The sequence below is a fragment of the Podarcis cretensis genome, assembly GCF_951804945.1.
Source record: "Podarcis cretensis genome assembly, chromosome: 3".
Taxonomy (NCBI): Eukaryota; Metazoa; Chordata; class Lepidosauria; order Squamata; family Lacertidae; genus Podarcis; species Podarcis cretensis.
Genome location: NC_137172.1, coordinates 111,986,830 through 112,000,406, shown reverse-complemented (window position 1 = coordinate 112,000,406; position 13,577 = coordinate 111,986,830). Strand labels below are relative to the sequence as shown.

General features: G+C 43.9%; 1 protein-coding gene across 2 annotated transcripts in view; it reads left to right on the top strand.

Moving 5' to 3' along the window:
* The window catches only part of SLX4IP (SLX4 interacting protein), a 106,311-nt gene that overhangs the window by 50,924 nt on the left and 41,810 nt on the right, over nucleotides 1-13,577 (top strand). For both annotated transcript variants that reach the window (XM_079970173.1, XM_079970172.1), the window contains exons 3-4: nucleotides 9,462-9,551; nucleotides 11,221-11,344. In XM_079970173.1, coding sequence (XP_079826299.1) covers nucleotides 9,462-9,551; nucleotides 11,221-11,344 — 214 coding nt within the window. The remainder of the gene's footprint in view (nucleotides 1-9,461; nucleotides 9,552-11,220; nucleotides 11,345-13,577) is intronic.

Below are 13,577 nucleotides of genomic sequence, written 5' to 3'. Positions count from 1 at the left end.
GCAGTGTCTCACCAGTTCCATTTTCTTAAATGATGAGCAACTGTTATTATTTTTTTTGGAAATAAAGGGACGCGGGTGGCGCTGTGGTCTAAACCACTGAGCCTCTTGGGTTTGCCGATTGGAAGGTCGGCGGTTCGAATCCCCACAACAGGGTGAACTCCCGTTGCTCTGTCCCAGCTCCTGCCAACCTAGCAGTTTGAAAGCACACCAGTGCAAGTAGCTAAATAGGTACCGCTGCAGCGGGAAGGTAAACGGCATTTCCATGCGCTCTGGTTTCCGTCACAGTGTCCCGTTGCACCAGAAGCGGTTTAGTCATGCTGGCCACATGACCTGGAAAGCTGTCTGTGGACAAACACTGGTTTCCTCGGCCTGAAAGTGAGATGAGTGCCGCAACCCTGTAATCGCCTTTGACTGGACTTAACTGTCTGGGGTCTTTTACCTTTGTTTACACACAACATATTCTGCTTCATTTGTTTTAGCTACAGTCCGAGGAAGAGTTCTGTGAAATCCAAAAGCAGGAGTGGGAAATCTGCGGCCCCCACAGATGTTGTTGGGACTACAAATTCCACCATCTCCGACCGTTGGCTGGGGCTGTTGAAAGTCCAGCAACATCTGGAGAGGCGTCTCTGTCTGATGCAACCACACTTCTTTTTTGGTTGGCCCTAAGAAAGATATTGTTCTGTTACTATCCCTTGGATCTCCTTCAAAACAGATCAGCCTGGCTCCTTGGCTTTTCTGTGCGCTTGCTTTGAAGAGTTTCCAATAAGCAATCAATAAGCTACATTCGGGTTTTTTCCTTCTCAAGTTCTGCTCTGATGCACTATGAACCTACTGGCGACTGGCCACAAATTAAGAGCATGAGTGAAAAACCCCAGTTTCCTTAGCAACCAGCTGTTTCCCCCTCCTCAATCCAGTTAGCTATTTATTAACAGAGGACATGGGGAGGGGGACAGTGAGTGCAGGAATGAAAGCCTGTCCGTCAGTTCCCAGCGCTGCATATGAAACTGGAGGAGCTGCAATGATTTATCATGGAACTGTTGGTTCTCTTAGACAATTAAGGGAATCTTAAAGTTGATGATTTCTAACCCTTGGCTGCAGGGGAAGGGCGTTCTGCATTGAAAAGTAGGAGGTAGTCTGGAGCAAAGTCGATTCAGACAGCTTTGACATGGATCTGTTTCACTTTTTTCCCAGTAGGGAGAGTCTTACCTCCTCCCATGACTCACTGTTCATTGTGGCCGGACTATAGACTCATCTTTAAAACTTGGTTATATGTCACTGCACGTCTGGAATTTGTTTTTGTTTTTATACTGAATATGCACCATATAGGCTTCTATTATTGTTTATATGGTTGTGTGTTAGATTGTTTGTATGTATAATCTTCTTAAAACCAAGGTTACAATCACCCAAATGGAAAATGATGGACTGACTGTGATTTATTCTCAGCTGAACATCTGGCTAGTTTAGATGGCAACCTTGAGCTAGGTTGAGAGCTTTGAGAAAGAAGAAAAGTCACTTGATCCAGGGACAGTCCATATATATACACATACACACACACACACACACACACACACACACACCCCTGTTCCGACCTCTTTTTCTTAATGGTGACTGCTCGGGCTGCAGAGAGAAAGCATTCCAGTTGTGCAGATGAAATATAACTGGTAGAATTTTACAGCAGGGATGTCCAACAGGTCGATTGCGAACTACTGGTAGATCCCTGCGAGGTTTTGGTAGATCACAGTCGATCTCTGGCTCCCTTTCCTTAGCATCACTAAAACTGACTCCTGCCCCACCCTCCATTGTTGTATGATCTCTGGATAGGAAGACGGAGCTTTCTGTGTGCTTTCTCTGTGCTGCGATCTTTTTGAGTGACTTTACCCCTTTGTCTCTTGCCTTTAACCCCCAACATGGAACATCCCCCCAAAACAGTCATTTTTTAAGCCCCCCTTAACTTCTCCCTAGTTCTACAGGATGGGGTATCAGTGTGTGAAATGATCCAATGATCCCCAGGCATGCACCTCCAGCTGGTGTAGATGTCAAGTGCCAGCATGACCAGTGGTCAGGGGAGATGTTCCTCAGTAACACCAGGAGGGCCACATTATTGTGAGCTGCTTTGAACTCAAAGTACATTGTCAGAAAGATGGGATACATGATTAAATTTAATCAAATAGAATAGCAAGTTCCCCGCCCACGGTTTTACAGCATGCAGACACTAACCGGCGAAGATGTAGCCATCCATTGCATGAACTCCCTGATGTCACATGGGTTGTTGCCAGTGTTAGAAACTCGGATATAAAAGCTAGGCGCCAAATGGCTTCTTAGCCCAAGGGTACAGTCCCCCAAACAGAATATCTAGTTGTCATTTTGGGTTAAGGTAAAGGTAACGGGACCCCTGACCATTAGGTCCAGTCGTGGCCGACTCTGGGGTTGCGGCGCTCATCTCGCTTTATTGGCCGAGGGAGCCAGCGTACAGCTTCCGGGTCATGTGGCCAGCGTGACTAAGCCGCTTCTGGCAAACCAGAGCAGCGCACAGAAACGCCGTTTACCTCCCCACCGGAGCAGCACCTATTTATCTACTTGCACTTTGACATGATTTTGAACTGCTAGGTTGGCAGGAGCAGGGACTGAGCAACGGGAGCTCACCCCGTTGCGGGGATTCGAACTGCCGACCTTCTGATCAGCAAGTCCTAGGCTCTGTGGTTTAACCCATAGTGCCACACAGCTCTAAAGTCTTATTTTTCAAAGGATAGCCTGACTGATTGATTGCTAGGTCAGATGACAACTTTGAGCTTGGTTAAGAGCTTTGAGAACTTAAGCAAGAAAAGCCAATAATAATAATAGTAGTAGAAGTAGTAGTAGTAGTAATACTAATAATAATTATAATAATTTTATTATTTATACCCCACCCATCTGGCCTATTCCGACCTCTTTTTCTGAATGGTGACTGCTACTCAGGATGCACAGGAAAAAGCAATTTGGTCCCAGAAATTCATTCTGATTGTGCCGATAAAATATAACGGATCAAATTCTACAGTATGGGGTATTAGAGTGTGGAAAAAGTCCAGATCCAAAGATTCCCAGGCATGCATCTCTAGGTGGTGGAGATGTCAAGTGCCATCCTGGCACCAAGGCACCTTCACTTGGTCGCAAGTGGTTGATAAAGGTAAAGGTAAAGGTACCCCTGCCCGTACGGGCCAGTCTTGACAGACTCTGGGGTTGTGCGTCCATCTCACTCAAGAGGCCAGGGGCCAGCGCTGTCCGGAGACACTTCCGGGTCACGTGGCCAGCGTGACAAACTGCATCTGGCGAGCCAGAGCCACACACGGAAACGCCGTTTTCCTTTCCGCTGGTAAGCGGTCCCTATTTATCTACTTGCACCCGGAGGTGCTTTCGAACTGCTAGGTTGGCAGGCGCTGGGACCGAGCAGCGGGAGCGCACCCCGCTGCAGGGATTCGAACCGCCGACCTTTCGATCGGCAAGTCCTAGGCGCTGAGGCTTTAACCCACAGCGCCACCTGCGCCCCTGTGAAGTGGTTGATAGCTGGATGCAAAATGCTCTTGATGCCTGGCTAATTTCAAAGACGCCGTCGGAAGTGCTTAGGGGCAGACCTTCATCGTTGTCTTTTGGTAGGTCCAGCTTCCACAACTCTTCCCCCCAAGTTGGCCAAGTTTGCACTCCTGAAGAGCTTAATTTGCATTTGCCTGGGTCTAGCTAACGCATCACGCTGCAGACGTAGAATTACTCGAGGCAGTTTTCAAGTATTGAAGGTTATTCGAGTACCAGAAATATCATATCAATAGCAGGAAGGCACCTTTACAAGTGGGTCATTGTGAAATCAGTTTTGCTAGGCTTCTGTGTTACAGGTATCACTCACCGAAAGAACAGAATGCTTTGATCTTCTTTTATCAAAAGCCTGCCCTCTGTTTTCTTCCCAAGAATGAAGAATTAACAGATGGCAGCTGGACCCAAACTTTTCATGTTTTTAATCTGATGAGATAAAGAGCTCCTGAAAAATATCTAGCCAGTCAATAGTTAACACTGAACGGATCTGGGAACATTCTGTGGCCATTGTAAAATGTACTCCCAGTATATCGTATAAAAAAACCTAGCATGTTACATTCAACAAGTGATACGTGAATCCAGTGGTCACAGGGTGGAGTGTTCCTGCTCAGGATGCCCATTCAAGTTCCACTCCACCCACCCCAGTTTTCCAGTCGACCCTGACAAGAATCATTCAGTATTTTGTACCGCCTGAGCATCCTTGCTGACATGTTTGGGGGTGCCCCACCTTGGTTTCTTCCCACCAAAAAGTTGTTTGTACTTCTGCAAACCTCAGGGATTCCCTGAGCCTCTGTTACTTCCACCTTGTGTGTGGATGGTGCCATTCTGGCTAAGTAAGGATGGTCAATATGAGTAATGACCAATACCCAGTACGTTGTTGAGCACAATTGAAAGTGTTGATGCTGTCCTTTAAAGCACTAAACGGCCTCGGCTCAGTATACCTGAAATAGAGTCTCTACCCCCATTGTTCTGCCTGGATACTGAGGTCCAGCTCTGAGGGCCTTCTGGCAGTTCCCTCCCTGCAAGAAGTGAGATTACAGGAAATCAGGCAGAGGGTCTTCTTGGTAGGGGTACCCTCCCTGTGGAATGCCCTCCCATCAGATGTCAAGGAAATAAATAACTACCTGACTTTTAGAAGACATCTGAAGGCAGCCCTATTTAGGGAAGTTTTTAATGTTTGGTGTTTTATCATGTTTTTAATATTCTGTTGGGAGCCACCCAGAGTGGCTGGGGAAACCCAGCCAGATGGATGGGGTATAAATAATAATTATTACAGTGGATCCTCTATATACAAATTAAATTCATTCCAGTGGTCCATATTTAACCTGAAAAGTCTGTAACTGGAGGTGCCGCTTTTATGCACGCGGGCAGTGCAATAGAGCACTTCTGCACATGCATGCGCTGCAAAACACGGAAGTATACACTTCCGGGTTTGCAACCCGAAGGTTACATATCCAGAGCGGTACGTAACTCAAGGGTCCACTGTATAATTAGTAGTAGTAGTAGTATTACCAAGATGAAGGTCTACCAGGCTTGCGAGCTGAACACGCTGCTTTATGGAAGTGAGTTGTGGGCAACTTCTTTCCACCACAAGTGACACCTCAATGCCTTCCATATGTGCTGCGTCCAGAGGATTTTTGGCGTCACATGGCAGAGCAGAGTCTCAAACAGAGATGTGCTCTCCAAAGCTCACATTCCCACCATGTTTACACTCCTGTCTCAGCAAGGTCTACACTTCGCTTGTTCATGTACATGGAATGGAATGTGGCAGGATCCCCAAGGATGTGTTCTATGGGGGGGTTGGCTTCAGGCACTCAGGTCATTGGCAGACCAACCCTGCATTGCCAAGACGTGAAGGCAAATGGGACATGAACGCTGGCAACATTAACCATGTGCCATGTGGGAACCCCTTGCAGACGACAACAGCGCCTGGAGACAGACAGCCCGGTCATGTATACACAGCTGTGATCAGAAGAGGAATGACCCCTGGGAGGAGTTCAGAGATAAGAAACGCCATGGTGCGTCTATAGCAGCAAAACCGGACACCTTCATCTGCCCCCAGCTGCAATAAAACATGTCTCTCCCATATCAGTCTCTACAACCACAGCAGACACTATAACTCTCCAACAGTTTGACTTCACGCCTGAAGACACACTCTTCCATTGTCTCCTGAGATGGATAGATGCCAACTACAGAAAACATGTGGAGGAATATTCAGTAAGCCTGTAAGCTGTATAACCCATTCCCTATTAAAATTTGTAACCCATTCCCTGTTAAAGCTTCCCTCCTCCTGGTTTCTGACTTTCCCAGTCATTTTCACCATTTTGGTGTAGTCCATCATCTTCATCAGCCATTCGTCTCTGGGCCAGTAGTATCTGCACTGCTGTTGTCGCATACAGAAATAGTCGTTTCTGTTCCTTTGATATCTCTGCACCTAAAATTCCTAATTAAAAAGCTTCTGGTTTTCTCACAACGTTATTTTAAACATTTTTTTCCAACTCATTATAAATCATTTCCTAGAATGCTTTTGTTATCTTGCATGTCCACCACATGTGGTAGAACGTATCTGCCATCAAATCTTGAGCCTCTCCATCATTTAGTTGATCCCATGGTGTGCCTTTAAATCGCCTCGAGATATGTATGGGAAACGAAATTCTTACATTCATTTAAATAATAATGATCCTGGTAGCTTCTGGCAGGGCGTGTGGAGAATCTCAGCACGATAATTTCCCTTTCTCCTTTCATCCTTGGCAAATCAAGAGTTCTGGCAGCACCTTCAGAAACCTGAGTCCTATAATGGCACACAGAAAGACATCATTTGATTATGCTTTTTCCCCCTAAATAACTGCTAGCTTGAGGTTATCTTACAAGTTCCTTGATAAGGGCCACCCATTACACCTGTCAGCATTAATATCCCCATTTTTAGACCCCCAGATTTCATCCCAATTTACACAGCTTGGAGAAGGACTTGGTAGATGAGAGAGGAAACGTTCTCACTGCCTTCCTTTCAGAGGTTTCTTACTAAAGGGTTAAGACAGGAGGCAAGTCAGCTGTGTTGTACCTGTTAATGTTTTCAGATACAGCCAAGTTCTGTGGGTGGGAAAATCTTGCTCTGCCTCATCGCCTGCTGGTTCCTGTGTGTCTTAATAGAGCTTGTATTAGCAAAAAGTGGTTTTGGAGGAAAGAATTGATGAAAGGCTGCTAACCCCACCTCATTTACTGCTGAAATGGGGGGTTCAAACCTGGCTTGCTTATGTTTGCATTACCATGGTGCCCCGTGTAATATTTTTCACGGTTACTTGAATTGCGTATGACCAGCTGTCTATAAATAGCACTTATATTAAGTACTTACATGCCGCACAAATTCTTTCTCCCTTCACAAATAAATTTATAGGACACACATAAATCTTCACCGAGAAGTCATACATTGCAAAATAACATTTTTTTTAAAAAAAGAAGATCCCATAGCATTTAGAAATCAACTGAACATGTTTTGACACCTGTCTACAGATGATTTCCCACTTGTGTCATATTTTGGCTATCATCGCTCGCCGCGAACATGAGCAACTCCTTGTGAACTTTTGAACCTCTGTAGTCTCGTTCACTCATCGGGATAAGAATTTGCATTCTTCCAGCAGGTAGCTCTCTTTCTCTCTGAATTAGCGTCCTGATCCTAGTCCCAAACGGTGGGAAATGGAAACAGTGGTCTGTCCTTTTAGACAGAAAAGAACGTCATGTTGATGCCTCCATGTAGATAGGAGCCTTCGGTTGCCGGGCCAAATCCACAGAAATGTAGATTTATGGTTCTCGGGGAGAACTTGAGACTTTTTTGCAAGGCGAGTTGCACCAAACAATTCACTCACTGTGCACAGGTAATTCAGATAGATGAGTTACTGACACCTCCAGTTTATGCTTGTTTGATGGCAACGTTTTGTGGATGGTGGCAACTGGTAACTATGAGGCTACTGCCTTTGAAAGACAGCTGAGGACTAGGGGGGCCAACACCCTTGCTTGCAAGTGCTGCTATGCAGTGAAGGCATGAGTGCTGCGGTCAGTATGTCTACAAAGTAATAGTTCACATAGCTGTTGTACTACCAACCTTACTGTATGCTTGTGAAACATAGACCACTTATAAACACCATCTCCAACTCCTCAAAAGATTCCATCAATGGTGTCTCTGAAAATTTTTACACATACTTGGAAAGACAGGCGAACTAATACCAGTGTACTGGAAGAAGAAAGATCACCAGTGTCAAAGCCATGATTCTTCGACATCAACTTCGTTGGACTGGTCATGTTGTGCGGATGCCTGATTATCGTCTTCCAAAGCGACTACTCTATTCCGAATTTTAAAATGGAAAGCTTAATGGTGATGGTCAACAAAAGAGGTTTAAAGACTCTCTCAAGGCAAACCTTTTAAAAAAAAATGTAGCATAAACACCAACAACTGGGAAACACTGGCCTGCGAGCACTCCAGTTGGAGAACAGCCTTTACCAAAGGTGTCATGGGCTTTGAAATAAAAAAAAAATCCTTTCAGTAGCACTTTAGAGACCAACTAAGTTTGTTAGTGGTATGAGCTTTCGTGTGCATGCTCACTTCTTTAGATACACTGGAAACAGAAATCAACAGACCCTTATATATACCCTTCTGAGTAATACCCCTCCCCACTCTCACTATATGACACACAAAAGCTCATACCAATAACATAGTTAATCTCTAAGGTGCTACTGGAAGGATTTTTATTTTTGTTTTATTTTTACAATGCAGACTAACACGACTACCTATCTGTAACTAGAACTATGGGCTTTGAAGATGCTCGAGCTCAGGACAAAAGGGAGAAACGTACTAAGAGGAAGGCACGTTTGGCAAACCCTCGTCATGATCAACATCTTGCCCGGAAACCTATGTCCCCACTGTGGAAGGACATGTGGATCCAGAATTGGCCTCCACGGTCACTTACGGACTCACTGTTAAGACTGTGTTCATGGAAGACAATCTTACTCGGCTACAAGTGATAGACAAAGAAGAAGATGTATTTCTGATGTCATGACACATATTTGTGCTGGGCAGCTGAACAGTGATGACCACATGCCCCTTGTATCTCTCTGTGCTTCCACGGATGAATATTCACCAATAAGGATGTCTACTTTCTCTTGGGTACTTGTCAGTCACAGCTCCCTCTTCTCTACCAAACTACCTCATCCGCTGGAAAAGGGATACTTGAGGTCCTTGGTGATAGAGGTGACCCCCAGACCCTCACCTGGTCTTGCCACAGGTGAGACCTAGAACACCACAGAATGCTCCTTCACTCATTCATTTCTGTTTAGGCCAACGTAGCTAGGAAAAGGCGGTTCTTAATTTTTTTTAAAAAAGTAACGTGAACAGTTTGATAGGCTAACGTGAAATGTCAGGCACACAATTCAAAGAAGAATTTCTCAATCCATTTTAAAAAAACTTAAGCTGGCGTGAATTGGGTAATTTTTTTATGTTAAAGTTTATACATGCTAGTTGATGCATTGATATTGAATTGATTAGGTTTTCATAACAAAATATGAAGATTCCTATGCTAAACGGCATGTTCATAGGGCAGTTATGATGCTATGTTATATCCTGCACATGGGTAATATTCAGTCATATAAGACCTAGCTTTGAACTCCAAGAACCACACTAAGCTTGCAGCAATAAAACGGCTAGCATGTTTGCAAAGCTAAGCAGGGTCTGGTATGGTTTCAAATTGGATGAGGAACAGCTTGTTGAGATTCATGCATTGCACGGGGTTGGCTTAGCTGACCCCTGTTGTCCCTTCCAACTATGATTCTATGATGATGTGTATAATAACACAGAATAAAAAATATTTTCTGTTATCTCCCTCTTCTTCTTCTACCACAAACATCCGAAGTGTGGAAACTTTGCTGTTCTGGTGGATTTCCATGTTACGTCGCGTGACTCCAGTAAGGACAGTGTGTGGTTTTCTGATCGTAAGAGAGAGGTAAGGCTCAATCGTTTGTGCTTTAAAAGCACACAATTTAAGCAAGGGAAGCAGGAGATTGCATTGGCTTATTCACATTTGGTTATTGCATGTTCCTAGTATCTTGGTAATTTTTATTTGTGCTCCCTTTTTTGTTGGAATTGATATGATCTTTGAAGATACTGCAGGGAAAAACTCTGGAAAAGTAACCTGAAGTTTACAGCATGTCATTCTTTGGAGGAGAACTACCTGAAAATGATTCACAGATGTTATTTAACTCCGAATAGGCTTGCTAAGGATGTATAAGACTGAATCAGATAAGTGCTACAGATGCAAAGAGGTTGAGGGAACATTCTTTCATATGTGGTGGACTTGTAAAAGGGTAAAAGAGTAGCGGGAAATAATCTATAATGAATTGAAAAAAATGTTTTAAAGTACTTTCCCAAAAAACCCAGAGTCATTTCTGTTGGGGATAATTCAGATGACAATTCCCAGTTGTCAGAAAAGGTTATTTATGTATGCAACAACTGTGGCCCGTGTTTTGTTAGGCCCAAAATGGAAAACAAGTGAGGTCCCAACCAAAGGAGATTGACAACTTAAAGAAGACTGGAAAACGTTTAATGAGTATATAAGAAATAATTGTGTACAGCTGAAAACGCTGGCAGCATTAAGATAAATTTAGCAGTGTAAACAAGTTTTGATGGATGCAATAATGGAATACTGAATGGTATAGTTTTTATAACATATGCAGGGATCTATGATACATAAAATGAACCATGGAAAGAGAAGACGGGAAGTCATTGATATTTTAAGGATGTTTAAATGAGTATTTTAAATTGTAAAACAGAAAATTTAATAAAAAACAGATAGATAGATAGATAGATAGATAGATGATAGATAGATAGATAGATAGATAGATAGATAGATAGATGATAGATAGATAGATAGATGATAGATAGATTTGAAGATACTGCCTGCATGTATGATCTGGAGTTCATTATCTTCTAGGACAGCTGAAGCTGCAGGTATTTGTGCTACTGCAGCAAAGGAGCATCTCCCTTCCTTGCTTCTCTTTACTCCCAACTGGAGGGGTGTGCCTGTCTTGCTGATTCATTTATGTCACAGCAGCCCATAGAGCAGCATATGTAGAAAAGAAAACATTTAGATTTGCCTAAGGAAGAATAAGGGCAGTGATGTGTTGCATTTATATTCTGCCTTTCCATTTAAAAGACAGCAACTAAGCAGCGTCAATCTTGATGCTTACCTTTCTGCCTCCCCCACTTTGCTTGCCTTCTCCTGTTTGCCAAATCCCTTTGTCTGCAAGCTTGAGGGACGTCTCTTTATTTTGACTGATGTGTACAAAGTACGGTACAAAAGCAAAGAGCAGTCACTTTGCTGCTCCTGCCCTCAAATGTAAGATTGCTCTGGGATTTGTCATTAATCTATTTTCTATTATTTCCCTCCTCTCTGATATCCAAAATGCTCACTTAGTATATGTGGATCTAGGAATGACCATGATGTACTTAAAAATATATGCAGTTGATTTCAAATCAAGTTTAGAACTGCAGCCTGCATTGCTTTTCAGCTTGTTTGCAAGGACTTCACAATAAACAAATCTGAGAATTCGTAATGGTTTCTCAGACCTCGTAGAAGATGCTCCAACCTATCTGAAAACAAATATTTCTTCTAGGATGTCTGCTTGCTGCTAAAAGATGTGGTTGATTCAAGGGTGACGCAGTACCTGAAAGGTCGCAAACAGCATGCACAGTCGAAGGAAACGGAACACGCAAAAGTTAATCCTTTGTCTCTGAAAGGTAGGAGCTGCTTATAACAACAAACACATTGCGATTTCCCCACAGTTGTTTTTTAGCTTAAGCTTTTGAGTGTTGAATTGTCTCATTACCTAGACTTCCATCCAACAGTCAGGCTGAACACCTTGGAAATAGCTGAGCGCCATTAGAAATTATTTTGCCTATGATAACATTGGCTTGGAGAGGGATACAGTCATTGGGTCAAGCCAGCACAAGGCATTCTGTCCTTGGGGTACAATGGTCCAGAATTCAGTATAGACCAATAAGACGGACAGCCTACCACCTGAGAAAACAACAACCCACTGTTGGGTTGAATAGAAAGAAGAATTTCACTGGTAGCGAATTAGCTAGTGACAAATAGGGCCAGCGAATTAGCTAGTGACAGATAGGGCCAGCTAGCAAAACTCCATGGCTGAGGCTGGTCCCTTGGTTTGCTTCGGCCTTAGGATGAAAACTGTCTCATATAGGGTGAACACAGCTTCATGGAACTAGAAGGACATTTGTTCATTTTTGCTAACTTGCTTCTTTAAAATAGCCACTAGGTTATATCATGAGTGAATAGTAGGGCATCTGGTGGACTGGATTTGCCCCAAGAGCCTACTGCTATTCTAAAGCTTTTTTTTTTTTTTTACTAGAAAAGCAAGAAATTGCATCTCTCTGCTCTCCATCTCCTGCTTTGGGGCTCATATTGCCTAGCTTATTTCTAAAAGCAGCATGGATATCTTTTCCCCATTTTCAGAAGACTTTGTGCACCCCAAGTTTTTCTCCCTATGGCTAGTGTGTCTGGAAGGGATAATGTGAACAGGATGTCCTACAAAGGAAAGGGTAAAATGAGTTTGGAGACTGTTTTGGTTTGGACATTTGGATAATGTCTGAGTGTCTGGAGGCGGTTGGAGGATGGATGGCGGAAACTACAACTAATCCAGAACGCGGCAGCTAGACTGGTTACTGGGAGCAGCCGCCGAGACCACATAACACCGGTCTTGAAAGACCTACATTGGCTCCCAGTACGTTTCAGAGCACAATTCAAAGTGTTGGTGCTGACCTTTAAAGCCCTAAATGGACTTGGTCCAGTATATCTGAAGGAGCGTCTCCACCCCCATCGTTCTACCCGGACACTGAGGTCCAGCACCGAGGGCCTTCTGGCGGTTCCCTCACTGCGAGAAGCCAAGTTACAGGGAACCAGGCAGAGGGCCCTCTTGATAGTGGCGCCCTTCCTGTGGAACGCCCTCCCACCAGATGTCAAAGAGAACAACAACAACCAGACTTTTAGAAGACATCTGAAGGCAGCCCTGTTTAGGGAAGCTTTTAATGTTTGATGTATTACAGTATTTTAATATTTTTTGGGAAGCCGCCCAGAGTGGCTGGGGAAGCCCAGCCAGATGGGCGGGGTATAAATAAATTGTTGTTGTTGTTGTTGTAAATAAATTGTTGTTGTTGTTGTTGTAAATAAATAAATTGTTGTTGTTGTTGTTATAAGCTTTTAGGAGGTGGGATAGAAAAGCCCCTATTCCCACCCCTCTGGATTTCTTGTAGTATGGATAGCAAGAGAAGATCTGCCTAGAAGCTGGTAAAGAAGCTGGTAAAATGTGGACTTGACTATGCTACCACTCAGTGGATTTGTAACTGGCTGACTGACCGAACCCAAAGGGTGCTCATCAATGGTTCCTCTTCATCCTGGAGAAGAGTGACTAGTGGGGTGCCACAGAGTTCTGTCTTGGGCCTGGTCTTATTCAACATCTTTATCAACGACTTGGATGATGGACTCACGGGCATCCTGATCAAATTTGCAGATGACACCAAACTGGGAGGGGTGGCTAACACCCCAGAGGACAGGATCACACTTCAAAACGACCTTGACAGATTAGAGAACTGGGCCAAAACAAACAAGATGAATTTTAACAGGGAGAAATGTAAAGTATTGCACTTGGGCAAAAAAAATGAGAGGCACAAATACAAGATGGGTGACATCTGGCTTGAGAGCAGTACATGTGAAAAGGATCTAGGAGTCTTGGTTGACCACAAACTTGACATGAGCCAACAGTGTGACGCGGCAGCTAAAAAAGCCAATGCAAATCTGGGCTGCATCAATAGGAGTATAGCATCTAGATCAAGGGAAGTAATAGTGCCACTGTATTCTGCTCTGGTCAGACCTCACCTGGAGTACTGTGTCCAGTTCTGGGCACCACAGTTCAAGAAGGACACAGACAAACTGGAACGTGTCCAGAGGAGGGCA